This window comes from Solea solea, chromosome 6, assembly GCF_958295425.1.
Source record: "Solea solea chromosome 6, fSolSol10.1, whole genome shotgun sequence".
Lineage (NCBI taxonomy): Eukaryota > Metazoa > Chordata > Actinopteri > Pleuronectiformes > Soleidae > Solea > Solea solea.
Window position 1 is genome coordinate 16,094,247 of NC_081139.1, and position 22,063 is coordinate 16,116,309.

The 22,063-nt window shown below is 39.2% G+C and overlaps 1 protein-coding gene across 3 annotated transcripts in view; it reads right to left on the bottom strand.

Moving 5' to 3' along the window:
* The window catches only part of cadpsa (Ca2+-dependent activator protein for secretion a), a 126,500-nt gene that overhangs the window by 90,597 nt on the left and 13,840 nt on the right, over positions 1–22,063 (bottom strand). For all 3 annotated transcript variants that reach the window (XM_058631681.1, XM_058631680.1, XM_058631679.1), the window contains exons 2-3: positions 7,781–7,894; positions 5,461–5,793 (exon numbers count right to left, since the gene is read on the bottom strand). In XM_058631681.1, the coding sequence (XP_058487664.1) occupies positions 5,461–5,793; positions 7,781–7,894 (447 nt within the window). The remainder of the gene's footprint in view (positions 1–5,460; positions 5,794–7,780; positions 7,895–22,063) is intronic.

Consider the following 22,063-nt stretch of genomic DNA (forward strand, 5'->3'; position numbering starts at 1 on the left):
ATGTACTTTATTATGATTGCTTTGCTATTTGTTTAATTTTCTATGCACTCCGGTCAAAACTCCTCAGCTCCACTCCCGTCACATACCCCCAGTAGAACAGTTTTTCTGATTTTCCTCAAAGTACTACCAGGGGAAGCTTGCGTACCACAGTTTGAGAACCATGGGATTGTGCAGTTTTCTGTGGTAGTTTTGGATTTGAAGCTTGTAGAGACGTAATACATCAAAAAAGTCATGCATATTATCTTTCCCCTCAGCAAAGCATCTGTCGGTACTTTGTCATATTGTAGAATTATTCCACTTTGAGTTTAAAGAACAGTTTACCTAACGCCTCTGAAACTACAGTTGTCTCGTTTCCCTATGAAACACCATTATCGAGTAAGCATACGCCTCGAGTGAGATGAGTTATTTAACTGTGATTCTGACTATTGGGTTTTAATGGGCAGTTATTAGGCAGAAAGCAGCTCCCGCGACAAGAAGCCAATATTTACACTGTGCACTGATAACTGGTGAACACACAGCTCATTTAGTGGAAGTCCCTTTTGTTTCTTGTAATGCTTGGGCCTCCCATCCTGTCTGCCTCCTCCTAATCACCATCTTTGTTTATACAGTTCAGTCTGTCGTCTTCCTCTGTCATCTGTTATTTCTCTGTACTCAGTTTTCTGCAGAGACCCAAGAGAGAACTGATGAACCTCGATGTAAAAACTCTAACCCTTCCACTCTTCATTAAATTCTTTACAGGTCAATATGCGCATGTTGTGTAAGTCTACTGCTGTGTAACTATGGGAGCTTACAGGTTTACTGGCAACATTGGGTTGTGGTTTTATTGCATTTTAACATTTTGTCTAATATTGCACAATAATTGCACTTTTTTAATAAAAACATTAATGTGCTCTTAATTGCAGGTATATTTCTCATCTTAATTGTGACTGTTTTCTTTATTTAATTTATTAAAAGAAAAATATGGAAATGTGTAAAAACATATTTAAATGTGTTTATTTATAGAAATTGTTTTGTTAGGTCGCCTGCTAATGGTATAAAAAGGCACCATCATCGAGCTGCTTAAGAGTCTAACATGCTGCTACAAAGGTATACACTGAATATACTTGTAGTTTAATAACTGAATAACTATTTGACTTGTTTATTCATATAGTAAATGTACAAAATTGGTATGTTATGATCGGGAGTTGTTATTGCATTTGATCTGTGACCTCTGCACTCTGTGCTGTCATTCACAGGATACTGTAAGGAGTCCTGAGGTCACACACATGTCTATTGTGAAGACGTATGACAATGCGGTCATGAAGACATTCTAATAAAAGACAGTGAAAGGCACAACATAGACTCACTAGGAAATGAAGTAAAAGACGAGGCCATTCGACATGTACATGCCATTTTGAGGGTCGGGAGGTCCAGTTGCAGTAGAGTATCATTATCTACACAAATTGTTGGGAGGATTGCAGGCTAGGGGTGTGCAGCCAATCACTGATGGCAAATAGGCAAGAGGCAGGTTACACCCTGGACAGGTTATGAGCCTTTAAACGCACGCGCACACACACACACACTGGGAGAACAGTGCCAACTCCTGCACTGCCGTGTGCCATGGTAGGGGAAACACTAGAAAGTTAACATTTTCACCTGCTTTCAAAGAAGATGGAGCTCAGGCTTCAGGGCTTATAGATGAACTCACAGGCCCACAGTGAACCACAAGAGTAAGAGACCCAACATCAGAGCAGCTACTGTTTTTTCACTGAAGTCTGAAAGCTTACTACCTCCAGCTTTGTTTTGGCCAAAACATGATTGAACAAACACCTTGAACAAAATCAGTCGACTAACTTTGTCAACCAGCCAGCCTTGTCCTCCAAACATATTGTATGTATGTTGAAATGTTTGCACGTGACAAAGTGAATCTTTCATGCACTATAACATTGAAGTTCACAGCACATTTACAGCAAGACCAAGAGAAAAAGAATAAAAACAAATCAGAAAAGTGGAAGCTTCCTCCTAAAATACAATCAGAAAGTGCCTCACCCACCATCTTACAATTTACAGTAGATGAGTACAAATGTCCCCTAAGATCAAACTCATATGGCTGAGGAGAACACTGCACAGTTGCTGGTCGAATCCAAAGCGCAGCAGAACAAATAATATGGACTCATGAATGAAAACAATCCATATGCAAATGATGGATTCATTCAAGATTGCACGGCAGCATCACGATTGCGGAGCAACAACCTCTATGCTACATCCAACACCTACAGCTCCCTCCCCTGTGTCTCCATTCAGAACTGGTTGCAACAGACGGCGGCGGATTTACAGCTTACAGCTCATTAATTCACAGTGATCACTCCAGAAATGGCAACTGTCCATGACAAGAGAAGAAAAAAATCATCTCGTGTCTCACATGGAAAGATAAGCCTGAAGATAAATTTAAATGGCAATGATGAAATGACACCTGGTGGGTGTATATGTGCTGAAAAGAGAGGCTGTGGTACATTATTAAAAAAGCACAATATTCCTTAGATCTGCAGAGCGTAAATGTTGTTGATTTGTCTTTGACTCTTTTTGGTCTTCATGAAGGAAAAACAATGTAACATAATTTGTGTCTTCATCTGAAAATACTAGTACTATAAGACCTGACTGAAGGAGTGTTTGTGTGTATACAGCAGCGTTGCAGGGGCGGGCGGGGACGATTTTCATTCATTTACATTTCTGAGCAGTAGAATCACTTGTGCACGTTTTCGTGGGCACGTCTTTGTGTTTTCAGTCATACTCTGGATTAATTAGTGCACTTGCTCCTGTTGCCTCCATCTGTCTTGACAGAGGACAAATCGCTTCCTGTGTCACTGGCTACACAAGACATAAACACTACAGAGAGAGAGAGAGTCATCAACTTTGCGTGCACTCATTTGACAATGGTTTTAATCTTAAAGACGACGATTTATATTGAAAAGTTACACATGGCGCCTTAGAGGAAGGCCCCATTTTTTGTTTATGTGTATTTTCTCATCTAAATAAGTCAAGAAAATTTACCCTGGTCTGAGAAAATATAAGACGCAATATCATTCATTATGTGAAAAGTGCACAGACTGGATACAGCTTTGAAAAATATGATGAAAATAAAGTGGACGGAGGAAAAGGAGGACGTCCTAGCAGCTGTAGATGCATGGCAAATATTTCCATCAGCCAATGTTAGAGTGACACAATAAAGGGGAGCGAAAAGATAAAAGGATGCAAAAGCCCCACCACACACTCACGCACACACACACTCACGCACACACACACACACACGCACAGCATTGACAAAAGACTGGCTGAGTACCTGTAGGCCTGCATACAGCTGCCCACGACTGGACGCCATTATTACCACATCAATCTGTCTTTACAGCGCAGCTCTCTACCCTCTCATTACCATTACACTCTGCATATATTAATAACTCATTTTCCATCCCGCAGCAGATTTTACATTGGTTTCGTACCTGGCATACAGGATCCTTTTGTCGTATTGTTCCCTCCCTCTGTTCATATCTGCGTGTTCAGTTTACCACACAAGCAGAAAAAAAGCCGACACACACCTGACTGCTCTCCTGCCGTCACATTTTCACACTGCTGCTGCTGTTGTTTCAAAATTACAATTCAGCCCATCTTTTTTGGATTAAATTCACAGTATTGTGACATGTCACAGTATATGTCACAGTATGGTAAAAACATGATAAATGAATAGCAATGAGGGTATACAGGAATAGCGAAGTATCAGCAGTAGTATTTCAACTTCATATATGGTAGTTATCATATATGACTCATTTGAAGACATTACATTGATAATACTTATCCTTGCTATGCTATACCTGAAAATGATTGTTTTTTTTAAATATATCTATAAAATGATTTTGTTGTTTCGTTGTTATTACTGAGCAACAAATAGTAGTAGAAAGGTAAGGTATTACTTCACCAGACCTCCATGTTACAAAATGATTATCATACTATTGCCATTCTGTCACGTCTGTCATGTCTTCATTCGGCTTCCTATCCCTTGTGTCCTCTTCTGTTATACTAACTGTCCTCATGTCCTCCTTCACAACATCCACAAACCATCTCTGTGCTCTTCCTCTTTTTCTCCTGCCCAGCAGCTCCATGTTCAACATCCTTTGTCCAAAATAATCAATCTAAACCATCTCAACCTTGTGCCTCTCTTATTTTATTTCCAAACCGTTCGACCGGAGCTGTCCCACAAAATGTCTTTTAGACACTTCCTGTCACTATCTGTGAGGGAGAGCACATATTGCCCTTCTCATAAATGTCCTGGATGTAAAAAATAAACTTAAAGACAGGATGATGCAGCGAAGACTGTCACTCAAGGCCAGTAATCAGAGCTTCTTGGACAGCTGGACTTTAATGACTGAAGGCTGATAAGAAAACTGCTGCTTCACTGCAGTTTTGTGTGATTTGTAGCTTCTTTGCTACATTTGATTTGATGTTTAAAAACATACATTATTTCAAAAGTGACGCGTATGTGAACATGATTTTGTGTTGAGGCACAACTGTGATGATCATCCGTCTCTTTAAAAACAAATGTGAAAGTAGCGTGAATATTTGTGGTTTGTCTGTGGCATTCGCTGTCCTTGTGAAGTAAAATAAATGACCGTAATCCTCCTGGTCAAATCGTATTAAATTTACATTTTTTTTTCCCACAGTTGGGACATTAGAGACACAATGTGGCCCTCAAACCCAAGGAAAGTATGAAAAATATATGATAATGACTCCGAATCCATACATTATTGATCTGATAATTACAGAAAGCCTTTTAGAAGCATTGCCAAAACCACAGGCGATTTATTTACACACAAAGTCTACTTCTCTCTTTGTTTCCCATTCTTATTAAAGTGTCGTCTTCACAGAAAATCCTACTCTGGTTAGAAATTGTTGGGTTTCTTTTGTTTTTTGTTTCTTTTTCCGCACAATCTGCCAATATCTGTGAGTAAGGAATTCACTGGTTTCACTGTAAAGTCAAACCAGTGAATCGATAAATAAACACATACAAAAAGAAAAAAAACAGCTGCAATGAACAACGTGGTAGTTTTTAAGTGATGTTAAATAACAATATAATTTTTAAGATAATTTTAGGGTAACTAAACCTAAACTTTTTCCAGAAATTGGAGGAGCTCTATGTAAGAACACAAATGTTTGAAAAAGGTCACTCCTTCTCCTGACAGTTTAGTTAAATCCATAAATAGTGAACTCATGAGAGAACACAGCAGCAAAATATAATTCATAGTGAGCAAGTGGGCAAGTGTTCTGTCTCTGTTCTGTCCGTCATGTTCAAGTTAGGCTTTTTTATCTGCGCTCCAACAGGGAGATTTTTGTAAAACTAAATTCACAATATAGCTGCAAAAAGGACATCAGAAAATGATTCTGTATCTATTCCATAATAAATAATAATAATAATTTAAAAAGAAAACTAACCTGGCAGGCATTATAAAGGAGTTGGTGTTCAAATTTCTTGATGCCCAGGATCTGCTGAAACATCTCATAGAGCTGGTCTTTGCTGAGGATGAGCTCAGAGGCGGCGCTGGCTGTCATCCTCTGCTGGTGCTTCCTGAGATCCTCTTCACCACGGTAGATGGTGTCAAACTTGGCAAGCCAGGAGCTCAGGACCGTCTCTTTGCTCAGGCCATCAATCTCAGGCAGACTGCGCACACGCTTCTCTATATGCTTCTTGAAAACTTCCCGGGAGTCACTGGCTGAGCAGCCGCCGCTCTGCACCATCCTGGAGACACGGTCACTTTTTAGGAAGACCTGCAGTCAGTGAGATGTTTTGTTAACTGACAGATCCACACTGACAAATCACTTGGGTTTCTAAAACTACAAATGTTCTGCTGTATATGGGAAGTGGTGTGTTCAGGCACACTGTGCAGGCAAATTGAAGTACTGAGGAAACAAAAACTATTCCACTTAGGGCTGCAAATAATGATTATTTTCATAACTGATTCATCTGTTTATCCACAAACCAAAATTAATTTGTTTTTATGATTTCTTTGTAATATGGAGCAAAGAAACTAGAAAATATTCACATTTAAGAAGCCGAAAGCTTATTTTAATTATTAAAAAAAAACACTCAAACTGATTATCAAAATAGTTGACAATTCATTTGTAATCGATTAATAATCCATTAATCATTGCAGCACTAAATGTTCACTGCAATGGCTACGGGACAGTGGAAGTTTTTAGAAACAATACTGACTTCACCAAGCAAGCCGCTGCACACGCCTCTGTTTCTGTAGACCACTCACTGACCTGCACTAAAGTCCACAGAGAAAATCTATGGTTTAACATCATTCAACATTGTGTGGATTTGGTGTTTAAAATACACTTTTTCAGATTTACCAAAGTGGCACAAGCTCGACAAAAGAGGCAGTAGTAGACTTTGGTGCAGAGGGGTGAGCAGTGCACAACCTTCAGAAAACCTTCAAAAACCTTCAGTCTCTATCTGGAAAAGACTGTCTAGTGGCAAAATAAAGTGGCAGCAATGCCTTTGGAAGGTTTTGTTTTAAAGTTGTATTTTTTTTCCCGAAAAACCTCAGAAATAAGCAAAAACCCCATGTTGTCACACCAAGTGTGAATTGACTGATATTTAAAAGATTGAATGAGTGTGTTTTTGATGACAGATTAATTCCTGTCACCTGCTGCCATCACTGTCTGACCCTTTGTCCCCGTTTTTCTTTTAGCCCTCTATTTCTGTCTGCCGCCTGGTCTCCAACCCCTCAACCCCCCCATGCCTGCCTTCCTTTAGTTTCAGCCTGGAGCCGAGCTGGGATCTTTAGGTTTTAATTGAATTGGATGACCTGTGGCACCAGCTTCATCTGTTAAATATCACACTGTTCTCATCTGGCTTGCTGGTGCTACCACATTAACTGATAAGGAGGTGCCAGTCAGTGTGTCAGTGCCACTTCCCCAGCACAGATACTCTACCTTGTCCTGCTCCCAAACTGGATAACCTCTCAGCACATACACAAATACTACACATGTTGTGTACACACAGTATGTACAGAAATAAGACTGATTGAGTTGTCTAGCTGTCAGGCCATCTCATAACTTTACAAGAAGAAGAGCAGTACGTGCAAAATTGCCTGTTGTGACACAGGATTTTTCTGATGTAACTCAACAGCTGATGCTCGGGCTGCTGTTTTGTGTTTGAAGAAATTTACATCAAAAATGTAAATTCACTCCTTATCAGTGTCTTATCTACCCAACTTACCACAACATTCCAGTTATCCATTCTGCTTTGGATACTTTCCATGCTAATTGGAGTTTTACTACCGAGGAGATGCTGTCAAAACATCTGCATTATTCATTCTGATGACATGTCTGCTAATTCCAAATTAGCATGAACATTGCAGACATTTCGAACTCGTTAACAATGATGAAGAAATAAAATGTAATACTTCAGAGAAATTGGTTTCTCTTCAAATCAGTGGCTGCAGATAATTATTGCAATGAAGAGTCAGATAATTAAGATTTGCTCCTGAGTGGTAGTTATAGAATCTGTTTTTTAAGGTTTTAAATCATGTTTTAAATCATTTCACAAATGATTTCATAGGAATGTGTTTTGTATCAAAGTGTGGTTGAAAAGTGCATTAACATTATATTGATATATATATATTGAACCTCCTTTTTTAAATTGTATTGTAGATTTTTTTGTATTGTAATATATATGTTGTTATTGTCGTACTGCCCAGCCCTAAGCCTGTTTGAATACAAAAGTATAAGAGATAATACAACTCACCTCATAGTAGCTCTGAACAGCATTGATGAAAGCCTCGTCAGCCACGATCTGAGTGTCTCCACTGAGGAAGGACTGGAAACGTTCTTTGACTGTCTGCAGATGCTGTTTACTGATCTGAAAGCAGCAGAAAGAGTTCATTGTAATTAAGCTGTGTCATGGTCAACAGAGCTATACACAAGTTATTACGTTGGAGTTAATTCATTTCGTTGTTAACACATTTTAACAAACAATTAGTCTCACTATTTGGCAGGATCCTGTGCAGTTACACGAACACAGTGGTGTCCACCTCACTGACTTATATAGCTGAGTATATAGCAATCAAGGTTGAATGTGGTTTAATGCTAGTAACTTATAGTAACTTATGAGATATTAGAAGAGAGAGTGTTCTGCAAGAATTGAGGCATAAACAGTACAAATGCATCGGGGTTCACTATTAAGCAAAATATCATAGGTACCTTTTTTATCTACTGTGTTATAACATTGTAGTGATAACTTATAAATGTTACAGCTTTATGAACCTCCTTTACAAGGGTAGTTTTGCTACATGGTATCAAAATGAATTCTCCAAAAAATATTTAAAAATGTATTAAAATTGTCCTGTTAAACAATTTCATAGATTAGTTTTCCTCAACCCATGGTCCTACTCAGAAATACTGTTCTACTGTATATACCAGGGTATATGATCAGAGTGGAGAAAATTTTGACCCAAGTGCATATGTATGTATAAAACAATTGAGACCCACTGTCTTAAACAGTTAGTAATAAAAAAAAAACAGCTGTCAGTTGTCTAATACACAGGACATGCCATTCACATTGCCATTACCATCATAGGTGTCTCAAAATAAAAATTTTAAAAAAGCAATAGGACGTGCCCAAAATTTAGAAAAGAAAAGATAAACATGGAAACAACTCTGGGTTTCTACGGATCTGTGCAGAGATATTTTGGGTAAATTCACACAAACATAACTACTTATGTAAAGTCTCCAGTAACTGTTGCACATCTTTGAAGTGTGAGAGAGAGAAAAAAAAACCCACACATGGTGTGAACATGCAAAATGCACAGTTGCATGGATACAGCGCACAGAGGTGCCCAAAAGAGAACGCCTGTTCACACAAACTGAGAAACAGACTGTGGTGTCATGCTTCAACAAAGCTGCTGTGATGAGAGCAGTCAGGAGAGGACAAGAAGAGACGGAGACAGCATCTGCTCACTGATATATCCCACAGGAGTGAGCAAAGTAATACTGAAATACTGCTCACTGGTTTAGTTTGCTGTATAATACACCAACATTACCTCCTTACGTGCTCAGCATGGTTCAACATGATTGGATTGGGAGAGATACTGTGTACCATGACTGAGGAAAAGTCTGTATTTGTTGCAGAGCACTTTTCGATTAACTTATAGCATTCTTACAAATGTCACTGGGAGCTTGAATTTCGATTTTCTTTCTTGTGGAATTGGCCTCACTGCTGTCTGCATGCAGTTATTAAAGTACCAAGTGAAACTCTACCATTCCTTGTTTTATGATTTATTCTTGTGGTGATTGTGACACATCAAAATGCCTTACCTTATAGTGTGAAAAGAACAAGAAATCCACATTATTTAAAGTGCATTATAGCTCATTCAAATTCTCAGGGGGAAATTGTACTTTGTCCAGTACTTCCGAAGCTAATAATATGCCCATGAATCAATAGCCTACATGTATATGTACATTAGCGAGCTTAAATTGTGGAGAAAGGGAGTAGACAAAATGTTTAGTTACATCAACTGGGACAAAAATAAAAAGAGTAATGGGGTATTCACACCACACAAACCTAAAACTATTTTACGGAGCCCCTAAAGGGACATCGAAAAAAAAAAAAAAACTAAACGTTTCTGGTGCATTTCTGGTGCTGGATCTGAGGTTTCACTGTGCTTGGTTAATAAATTAACCACTTTGGACAGTTTTGGGTTTACACCTGACATTCAACTGTCTACACCAAAGCAAACCAAACCAATTCAATCTAATACAAATAAATGAAAATGGTCCACAGGACAAAAAACAAAAACAAGATACGAAATAAATGCCAGTAACGTTAACTTCTCACTCTAAGTCACAGTGGAGCTGGAGTGAAGTCAGACTGCCCTGACTGCACACAGCTAAGCAAAAGTTCTCTTTTTCCAGAAAACCAACCCTGACAGTCAGATAAATTATCGATCAGGTGACAAATCAGGCATCGTGACAACAAACAATTGTCTTTCAGATATTTGACCCAGGTCTGAATTAAATCAATCCGTACAGACAGACTGACTGATTTAAATCAATCTGATACAGATTCATTTAAAAGCCCTTGGCAGCTGTGGCTCACGGGGTATAGCGTTGGATGGAGGTTCGATTCCTGGCTCTTGCAGTCTGCAAAATGTTGTGTCGTTTGGGCAAGACACCATATCCCAAATTGCTTCTGGCGGGCTAAGTGCCCATAGTGTGTGAAGGGGCGTGAATAACAGACACTTGCTGTGAGAAGAATATCATTTTCTCTTGTTCAAATGTGTTCTTCTCCTCTTGTTGTGTCAGCACACAAGCAGATGTGGATTTTGCATGGTAGGATTCGTGCTCTTATGTCAGTTATGCTGGGAGGCACAAACAATTGCATCAACCTGTGTCTTGGCCAGAACTTTGTGTTCCAGGAATATACAACATTTGCATTAGTTGTTGACTGTTCTCACTGAGCATTAGCCCCAGGCTAGTCACTAGTTGTGCAAATGCTAGTGAGCGCAAATGATCCATTGATGCAAGTTATGTGAGTAACCAACAAATAGTAAGGAGCCCCTAAAGGAACATCGAAAAAAAAAAAAAACTTAAACGTTTCTGGTGCGCACGAGATACTTTCTCGTGCGCACCAGAAAGTATCTCGTGCTCACCAGCTTTTTTCTGCACTGCTTTTTTGCACTGCTGTCTGGGTGCAGTTATTAAAGTACCAAGTGAAACTCTACCATTCCTTGTTTTATAATTTATTCTTGTGGTGATTGTGACACATCAAAATGCCTTACCTTATAGTGTGAAAAGAACAAGAAATCCACATTATTTAAAGTGCATTATAGCTCATTCAAATTCTCAGGGGGAACTTGTACTTTGTCCAGTACTTCCGAAGCTAATAATATGCCCATCAATCAATAGCCTACATGTGCATGTACATTAGCGAGCTTAAATTGTGGAGAAAGGGAGTAGACAAAATGTTTAGTTACATCAACTGGGACAAAAATAAAAAAGAGTAATGGGGTATTCACACCACACAAACCTAAAACTATTTTACGGAGCCCCTAAAGGGACATCGGAAAAAGAAAAAAAAAACTAAACGTTTCTGGTGCATTTCTGGTGCTGGATCCGAGGTTTCACTGTGCTTGTGCTTAATAAATTAACCACTTTGGACAGTTTTGGGTTTACACCTGATATTCAACTGTCTACACCAAAGCAAACCAAACCAATTCAATCTAATACAAATAAATGAAAATGGTCCACAGGACAAAAAACAAAAACAAGATACGAAATAAATGCCAGTAACGTTGACTTCTCACTCTAAGTCGCAGTGGAGCTTTTGACAGAGTGAAGTCAGACTGCCCTGACTGCACACAGCTAAGCAAAAGTTCTCTTTTTCCAGAAAACCAACCCTGACAGTCAGATAAGTTATCGATCAGGTGACAAATCAGGCATCGTGACAACAAACAATTGTCTTTCAGATATTTGACCCAGGTCTGAATTAAATCAATCCGTACAGACAGACTGACTGATTTAAATCAATCTGTCTATACAGATTCATTTAAAAGCCCTCTGCAGCTGTGGCTCACGGGGTATAGCGTTGGATGGAGGTTCGATTCCTGGCTCTTGCAGTCCGCAAAATGTTGTGTCGTTTGGGCAAGACACCGTATCCCAAATTGCTTCTGGCGGGCTGAGTTCCCATAGTGTGTGAAGGGGCGTGAATAACAGACACTTGCTGTGAGAAGAATATCAATTTCTCTTGTTCAAATGTGTTCTTCTCCTCTTGTTGTGTCAGCACACAAGCAGATGTGGATTTTGCATGGTAGGATTCGTGCTCTTGTGTCAGTTATGCTGGGAGGCACAAACAATTGCATCAACCTGTGTCTTGGCCAGAACTTTGTGTTCCAGGAATATACAACATTCGCATTAGTTGTTGACTGTTCTCACTGAGCATTAGCCCCAGGCTAGTCACTAGTTGTGCAAATGCTAGTAAGCTCAAATGATCCAGTGATGGTGCGCACGAGATACTTTCTCATGCGCACCACAAAGTATCTCGTGCTTGTAAGACACACACCCTGGAGACAATAGACGAAACGTCATCACTCTGTATATTCTGCTCTTTGATTATCTGTAAATGTATTAATCAACTTGGTTCAAACTTCATCAGTTGGGGACAGTCCCACCACTCTGAAGTGTAAACACTGTCTCATTTGAAGTGTGTAGGTCTGATGTTCTCAGTGCAGGAAGTAGACAAGTCAAGGTGGCTCAACTGTCATGTGAAAAGACCCCATGGTGATTAAAAGGTCCTCAGACGGAAATAGCATTCCTGAGTAAATCACAATGGATATGTAAATGTAAAGTGTCTGTATTCTGGTGGGATATCTTGGATATAAGGGACAGAGCTCCCATTCATCGTTGAGTTTGGTCTGCTTAACAGAAGCTCCCACACATCAACTGTGTGTCATACAACTTACTGGCTGTATTTTCTACCACTGGACATTTCAATAAACTGGTATGTTAACCCTTCATTTCTAATATTGCCTTGTTGAGACTTTTGTTCTAAATAGTTAAGAATCTGTTATTGAATATTTATTTAGTCTAGTTATATGGTGAGATTTAACACTCATACCCTCCACCTCTGAGTTGAATAGAAAAGATTGAGTATCATGTCCTGTAAACTGTTGTGTTACATTTCTGACCTCTGAATACTTCAACCCAGGTGTCTCGGCTATTCTTCCATGTTCAACAAGGGCTATAACCTTCACCTCTGAGTTGAATAGAAAAGATTGAGTATTATGTCCTGTAAACTGTTGAGTTACATTTCTGACCTCTGAATACTTCAACCTAGGCATTAGGGCTAATCTTCTATGTGGAAAAAGGTCACTGAGTGTTTTTTATAATATAAACCATCCCTGAACTAGACCAGTGTCAGATTTCTTGACAATAGGATTGAATTCTTAAAGGGTTTACATTTTAAATGATTGGTTAACTTTAATTCCCACAATATTTAAAAGTAAAGTTAATTGTTGTTTAAATGGAGTCAGATTGAATAAATATTTACTATACTTTACTTTACTTTGGAAAACCTCTTGCTAACGCCGGAAAGACAGAATACTTCTTGGGGAGAGATTGTTACTTGGTGGTAGATATTTCCTCTCCTACATGCTCACCAGCTTTTTTTTGCTTAGCTGTGTGCAGTCAGGGCAGTCTGACTTCACTCTGTCAAAAGCTCCACTGTGACTTAGAGTGAGACGTTAACATTACTGGCATTTATTTCATATCTTGTTTTTGTTTTTTGTCCTGTGGACCATTTTCATTTATTTGTATTAGATTGAATTGGTTTGGTTTGCTTTGGTGTAGACAGTTGAATGTCAGGTGTAAACCCAAAACTGTCCAAAGTGGTTAATTTATTAAGCACAAGCACAGTGAAACCTCAGATCCAGCTGAAAGACAAGCATACACTGAGTATCAAAAGAAATCTCTTGATACAGGTCTGTCATTGCGCTCACAATTTGAACTTTTTCTTCTCAGAAATTATCATAATTTTTGCTTGTATATGTATTTTATGTTCATTTATTATGGTAATTATGGTAATAATTATGGTAATTCTCCACACTGTTGACATTAAAGATCGACATAACAGAACCATGAAATAATAAATTACAATAATAAAGACTTGGTGTCTAATATAGTCATTGTTGTCTGCCTGGTTTTCCACAGATGGCTGTAGTCTGGCACTCATAGTAAACCTTGTGATCGACTGTATAGTAAGTTACACAATTGCATGTCATTATATGAATCATCCTTTAACGGTGACAATGAACACTACAATGAAATGACCAACAACAGCCTCCTTTCATGCCAGAAGACTTGACTTCCATTGGCCAGTTCTGTCTGCTGCCGTAGTAACCGTTACCATGGTCACTGCAGGAGGAAGCTGTATGAGATTACAGCTTCCTCAATGGGGGTCAAAGTTCACAGTGAAGATGAACCACAGCTGAGACAGCTGTGCACTGGTGCTGTTTGTCCACAATAGTGTGCAGCAGGATACGACTGAATACTGGTACAGGTCAGATGGGGGAATATGTGCACCTTGGTTTATTTGTCTTTGATTGGCATAGACTCACCAACCTAGTGCAGCATAAGGCTGCAGTCCTCATGTTCTTTCAGGGAAGCATCTATTGCCAAGAAACCATGATGTCCTTTGCTGAACTCTTGTCTCTTTTCTGTCTGACACTGGCAACATTTATTTGGCGTCATTTAAAAGTGTATGACTGAAGAAAAAATGTGGCTATATCACCTGCCTGAAGCTGCAGCGGGGTAAGAGCCTGGGATACAAATTAAATAAAAACAAAGGAAGAAGACAGAGGTGTTTTTTAAGTGAGGCACGTGATGGTCACACTCCCGTCACATCTGCCGTTACTAAGCAACCAAAAACTGGGAGCTGCAGAGACTTCCTGCCTCACTGAGTTAATGTATACATTAAACTAAGAAAAACAATCAAAACAAAGACTATGAATTATCAGCGCATCCTCTACTTCAGCAACTGATTCAGTAGTTTTGTCTGGATGAGACGGGGGGATCCAAGTTTCATTTGAATGCGACGAGGATGCACCCTGAAAAACAGCCATATCAGAACAGCTCTGCATCAGTACAAACGTACATAACAAACATTTGTAACATGGTAGTGTGTGGACTGACCAGCAGATCTATATTTTAGAATTTTGCTGCACTTTACTGCCAATAAATGCTTAATTTTCCAGTATCAATATGGTAACAATTGCAAATGAGTCACTCCACTGCAGATCTGCTGGAAATCTAGATGGCTAAGCTTTATGAAAATGCACGATATGTCAGCAATGACTTCACCAAGCACGCTGCTGCTGCTGCCAGAACAAATGTCTTATAATAAAATATGCACCTGCTTAAGGCACATAGTCTTGCCATTAGACAGCCTTTGTGTCTGGAAAACCTAGTTTGTAAAAGTATTTGTGCATTTTTAAGCTGCTGGTCGAGTTTCTCTATAGGCTTTGGTGTGAGGTAGTGAGACATTATTAGCTAAAATCTTTATTTATATTTCAAAAAACCTTACCTGAAAAATTAATCGGTTTATGTTTATGCACAAAATGAGGAAAAAAATGTTTTATCTTTCATGTCCATGTATAATTAGAATTCGAATTAGTAATTTTTGCTCACACACCCCAATTAGTGATATTGAATTTGACCTCTGCATTTAATTCATCCTTATCAAACACCAGTAGTGAACACACACAAGCCAGGCACAGGAGCAGTGAGCAGCTCTTATCTGCACACAGGCAGCAATAAGGGATTGGGTGCCTTGCTCAGAGGCACCCAATCCCTTAGGACTGAACCACGGCGACCTTCTGGTAATGAGCCCAGTGCCTTTCCTCTTATCCATGAGCTTTTCATCATTGTAGTTATATGAAAGCCAACACTGACTGCTGAAGACAGGATGCATCCTAAAGTCAGAAACATGTGACATGGTTGAACTATCTTCTGATAAAACGTCAGTATCCAGTGTCCTCATGTCCTCAGACAAACATTTGATTCAGTTGTTGCTCACATATTTCATTTGAACACACAAACATGCATCGCTGGGTTCAAAATAAAGCCTGTTTGCCGAGTTTGTAACACAGCGACAAGACAAATATTTCTGTATTGGACTACAGGATTAAGCATCTGACAGTGCTTGTTAACATTTAAATGTTGCGCCATGTCATTGTGTAATGCTTTCAAAAGTTTCCTTTCAACACTTTAAAATACATCCAAGTGAGAGCAATGTTCCCTGATACTAGCAGCCCAACAGCAAGTTCCATCTGTCCAAACATTTGCTCTCAAAGAGGTCAGTTGATGTTGTTTCACCCACTCATTTAACCTTTAACTCAACGTTCTAGTCAACACCAGTTTCCCTTGTTAATATTTCAAGTACGACACTGCAATGAATTCTGCAATGAATTAGCTCCAGAGAACAGTCAAATTCTCCCCTTCTGACATTCGACACAGACCAGAGCGTTTGCCTTCACCCACATTCAAATGTGAAAGCCAGAGCCACAACTTCTGAGTAAGTACTGAATCCATTCATCGTTTGCTCTTATTGAGAAATATTTGCAGCAGCATCAGATGAACGGCTTCATACTTTTGCATCCTTGTATTTAGCAGAGTACTAAATTATTTCTGGAAATGTTCAAAGACAAACCCTTTGCAAAATAAAGCAAAACTTTGCAGCAGATGGTACAGCAATTTGCGTCGACCTGGCTGCTACTGATAGCGGTCATTAGCTGTTTGCATAAAAACAAGCTGAAAAATGCCCTTGGAACAGGTCCTTTTCGGACTTTAATTCATGTCTGAAAGCAGCCTCACAGCCAGTATTAGCAACAGTGTGATTGTACAGTATGTCACCGCTGAGTTCAGAGCTTGTTCTGCTGCCTCCATTTGACCCAAAATATTTTACCTGAGCCTTGAATTGTCAGTGTCTAGCATGTAGTGTGCACTTTGTGTGAACAAAAAGCATTTATCCCACAGGGGCCACTACTCTGGGGCCTTAAATTCACTTTCCTGAAAAATATCGTTCCACTCCAGCTGTGGATATCAAGAGGCATCTGTTATAATGTCACGCTTTGTTAACACAGACAGAAGGAGATACTGTAGAGGAGTGAGAGAAAAGAATATACAAACCATCTCTGGATAATAGAGGGGAAGGAGTGAGACACCAAGAGCACAAAAAACTGCTCACTTGTGCATCAAATGGCGCTTTTCCACTTACAGTTGTAGCACGGCTCGGCCCAGCTTGACTCTACAAGGTTACTACAGTAAAGGATTTCCATTACTATAGTACCTCCTCAACGTGGACGGAGGCTGCACGAAAATGCTGTGAAGTTTTATACGGGACGCAAACACATAGACTAGTGGCGAGCAAAGCAGTTGTGTTCTGTGTAAATGAATCATTGGAATCAGCTAATTAAAAAGATTAGTTCAGTACTTCCTGCAGGACCACAGCGCAGGCTCCGTTTGACGGAGATTCCGTTTGCAACTGTCGCTGAATTGCAGTGCGGCAGAAGAGGTAGTGATGCGGGATATTTCCACACCATAACGTGGATTACAGAAATAAATTTGCTTTCAAGAATGTTGTCAATAATGGGGAGGATTTTTTTTAAAATACAATGTATATATTAATGTATTTACTGTGCTTTTGAAAACAGAACTTCCATACACCCAGGACTGCAGCATGTTGACAGGGACAACATTAGCTTGACAGACTGTGGCAATCTATGAGCTAGCGTGCATGAAAATGACCATATTTATTAACCTTTCCACAGATGTGCATGTCAAAGTGATAGTGTTTTAACTGCTTGTGGCAAAAAATGAGGATGGTGATAACATTTCCTGGTTATAAATACGGTTAGGTTTAGGCAAAGTGAGCAACCCTGTGGTTTCATGTAAGGCACAAAAGCACTTGGTTCGGGTTAAGAAATCGTAATATCCTCACAACACCCTAACATCCATCATCTCACATTGCTGCCACTAACCCATCCACCTCCTGGTTAGAATGTTGCATTTAATACAAGCTACATCACTTGAGACACATAAAACAAAAATGTGACATTCAAACAAATGTTTCTGTACATAATGTGAATATGTAACATTTCCCCTGGTAGAAAAGCAAAACAGTAATGTTCCTCTGAGACACAGGGCTCATGCACAATGATCAAAACAAAAGAGAGCGCGTTCTATTCACATATTCATCCAGTGAGCAGCTTTGACTATAAATGACTTGGGTGGCATAGTTGGAACACACAACAGTTATTTTCAGTACAACCATGGCTGATGTACAGAAGTACAAATATTTTTGCTCTAAGGGTTTTTGAAGTAATTATCTTACTGTAAAGTGGTTGTTTTTTCGCTACTGAGAACCATGTTGTGCTCTGCCTACAGGAACTCTAAAATTCTAATTTTCTACACAAAGCGCACTGCAGTGTGTCACTCTGACGACCAGTGGCTACAGCTGCCATATGGGAGCCAGAAAACCCAGATTACATAGCTGTGTGTGTTTGTGTGTAGGTGTGTCTGCATGTGTGAGTATGTCAGTGTGAGAGCAGATGCCTCCCTCAGTGCATATGCATCTGTATGTGTGTGTGTGTGTGTCTCACATGTCTCGCTCTGTGGGTGCTATCTATCTGCCAGTAATTACTCCAGCCAGTGAAGCTGCTGGAGTGGAGCAGGATGTGGCACAAATAGTCTGAAAGCAGTGGGGTATTTTAAGAGCAAATTCACTGTCAGATAACTTGGAGTTAGTCACTGGTATTTTGCTTTCATTTAAGATCAGTGCATCGTAAGGCAAAGATGATTTCTGAAAGCCATCTTTCCTGAGGACACCGAGAGAATTTATTTTAAGTTTAAGTGTTGCCTGGGCTAACACATCTTATCCAGTGCATTTCTTCTCTCCAGACACTTGACCTTTTATGGCTGATACTTTCCGCACCGCTAAGTCCAGAGGTTCACTATGGCGTGTGTGACGTAAATGTCGTCATCCGTCCATGTGGCCAGCCACGTGCAGACCAAAAATGTTATCATGTCCCCTGTGCAGGTTCCAGATAGGGCAATATACTAGAATAGACTGCAAAGATAGGCATGTTTTATTTCAGGTATAGGCATGCATGGAACACCAGTGCAAAAAACCCTTCATTTTAGTATCAGTTGAAGAGTTGGCTTGGCTATATGGTCAGAACATGTCCAGTTCTTTCGGCAAACGCAGAATGCACAAATTATTTAGGGACCTTTAGTCTTTTAGGCCCCCATTTTGATTACACAGGTTTAGTGTATCAACCTCTGTTTAAAATGTGTTTTACCATGCGAGACAGTAGGCTTTCTCCCATGCAGCCCTGCATGTCTCACTGGCTACATGGGAAGAGTTCCGACCACCAGTATACTCCTTTGTTCACTAATTAATCTATGTTCTGGATTTTTACCACCAGCAGTATTTTCTAAATCATCGCCTTAATATATATGACTACGAGGAGTAGCACTGCCATTTACCAGTGGGCCTTCTGTCACACAAATAAAACTCTTGATAATATACTTCAAATTCAGACCAAACATTATCCAATGATACAGTTACTCATTATCTTGGCATTCAATATCACCGACACCTTTCTTCCACCTGCACAACATGATGAGAATTAGAAACATCCTCTCCCTAAAGAATTCTGATATCTAATCACTTTAATTAACGGTGTCTAGTCTGGTCTACTGCAGTCCAGACAGGAACTTGAAAAAGACAGACCACAGTACAGTTGAAGTGGAACTCCAAATATGAAGCTTTAGAGTTAGAGATGTTTCAGGTGAACTTGAAATATTCTTCAGGCATGGTGGAATAGTCTACCATTTTAAGTTCTCCACTCAACACTATGCCTTAAAGTATGTTGCAATCTGACATCTTGTAGCATATCAAACGGTGTATTTTAAACTATATAACTTCTAATGCCCTCCTCGTCTGTTCAACTCTATTCAAGCTACCTGTTAATTTGGCAAAATAATCACAGCATTTATGAAAACATTATGTCTCCAGCCACAGCAGTAGCCAGTGCAGAGGCATAAAAATAACAGTGCTGCACAGCGGACAGTAAATACAGGGTATTGTGGTTTAATTAAATGTTTTAGAGATGTGTGAAGGGCTTCTAACCAAAGCTGGGAGGTCTCTTTTTTTTGCTCTGTGATTAAGACTATGTCCACATTACCAACCACTCTGTTTAATTCCAATTTAATACAGATTAGTTTTGACAGTTCACATTCTTGCATCTTTCTTTCATGTGAACACGACTGTGCTCTGAAACAACACGCATGTGCACACTCTACTCCATTATCTGATTTTGCCTAGCTGCCATGTGGATTACAATACGACTGTGGTCTGATTTGAAAATAAGATTTCTGTTGTGTCTACACAGCCCTGACAAAATCAGTTCTAAAAGGTGTAGTCGACATGTAGCCAGGTATTTTTGAAAACTGAGGTCTTCCTCCTTTTAATGCCACGTCAACCGGTGGCAATATAACCAAGCCTGTGACGCCAATCAGAAGATAGACAGAAAAATACATCACCGCTTGTTCTAGAAGGCATTGGACTGATAACAACTGAAATCATCACATCACACTGAAATACAAAAACACACATGCCATGCCAAGTACCCCAACCTCCTCAATCAATACTACTATTTTACTTGTTGTTATTCTCACAGTTTACAGAGCTCTAAATTGCCAGGGTAATGTGGATGACAGGCATATCTGGAGAAGAATTTATGCACTTTAAAAAAAAAAAAAACTGAGTAGTGAGGATGAAGCATGAGTCATATTAACTGCAAAAATGTAATATGATGTCACTTCAGCCTGGCAATGTGAATAAAGTGTACATCCTGCATCTCTTAGTTTTGTCTCTTTTGGTATACAGAATTCTGAAAGAGAGGATTTTTTTTCTCTTTAACCTGCTATAGATAATTAAACATAGATTAGGTTAGTGTTAGAATTCCTAGCCTAAAGTTTAATCTGCTAACATTTCTGATGTTCCACTTTGTGAGGCATTACCTCACAAACGTATTATGTAGTGTTTACCATATTGGAGTAGTGCATTCTTTATGTTTCTTTAAGCTTTTAAATTCACAACTGGTCATGTCCACAGCCAGACAATTAAAATAAACTGGTGATACACATGGAATGATTTCACACAATCACATCATTATCACAGGTTTTCTTAATCAGTGAATAAATGCTATCAGTAATTTGTTTTTATTGTTACAGCCGCCACTAAGCTGTATTGTAAATGAAGCAAACACATTTGGTTTATACTGTTTCATTTTGTTTGTTACATTAATTAATTTCTCTTTGTCTTTGTTGTTTACCATGTGCTGCAGTTCAGGTCTCCTTCCTGGTTTGGCTATGGGATGTGGCCGAGGGTGGAGTCTGGTTAAATACAGAGGGGCAGTACATGGACCAAACCAAAAGCTGCATTAAAATGGGGTGATGGTGTTTTTTTGTTTTGTTTTGTTTTTTTGACTGTTTGAGTATGTTTGTTTCTCTTAATTAACACATGTAATGTATTAATTGTATTTGTTTGTAATGTGAATTATTTCTGGGGGTGTTAAATACATCTCATTTAATAAACTTAATTTCCTTTGTCCTTTGACTTCTTGGTTCACGATAAGAGCATTTCTTAAGTAAGTCTGTTTTGTTTTGTGATTTATTGAAATCCTATTGTGCTTTGTGCTTCCATTATGATACAGTTTGATTTGGTTTGGTACAGTATGGTATGGAATGGTATGGCCCTGAGTCAAGACTGAAACCAAGCGGAGGAGAGAGTGCGGTGAGGACATCTTTTTTCTTTTCTTCTTTTTAAGTTGACTACATTCTTTCTGAATCATCTATGAGATGTATAAAATAATGCTAGCACTGCCTCACAGCAAGAAGGTCACTAGTTGTGTGTTTTAAGAAGTGTGTAGCTGAGTGCACATTCAAGTTTGTAGTTTTTCATTTGATTTCAGAGGAAATCAAACACTGCAGGTTTGTGTAATTGGCAAAGTTTCCCTAAAACAACTCAGAATAACAGACGTGCACATGAACCATACAGTGATGTCTTGTACTTGTGCTCTCACAGACGCTGGTGTTGACTTTAACCCTTTTGCCTCCTTGACCTCCCTAAATATGATTATATAACACTAAAGGAACCCATAATCCCAGATTATCAGATTGAGAAAATGCTCATTATTGCGAGGGCTTCCAATTGTATATTCACACACAAGGATTTCACACACACACACACACACACACATGCTGGTTTTACATTCTTTGTGTGGACAGTCATAGACATAATTCATTCCATAGTCCCTTACTCTAACTATAACCATCGAAACTAAATGCCTAACCCTAAACTTAATTCTAACCCTACCCATAACCATAAAACCAGGTCTTAATCCTCAAAAAGCCTGTTAAAGTTGTGTGGACCAGCAAACATTGTAGGAGCTTGACAATTGGTCCACACATG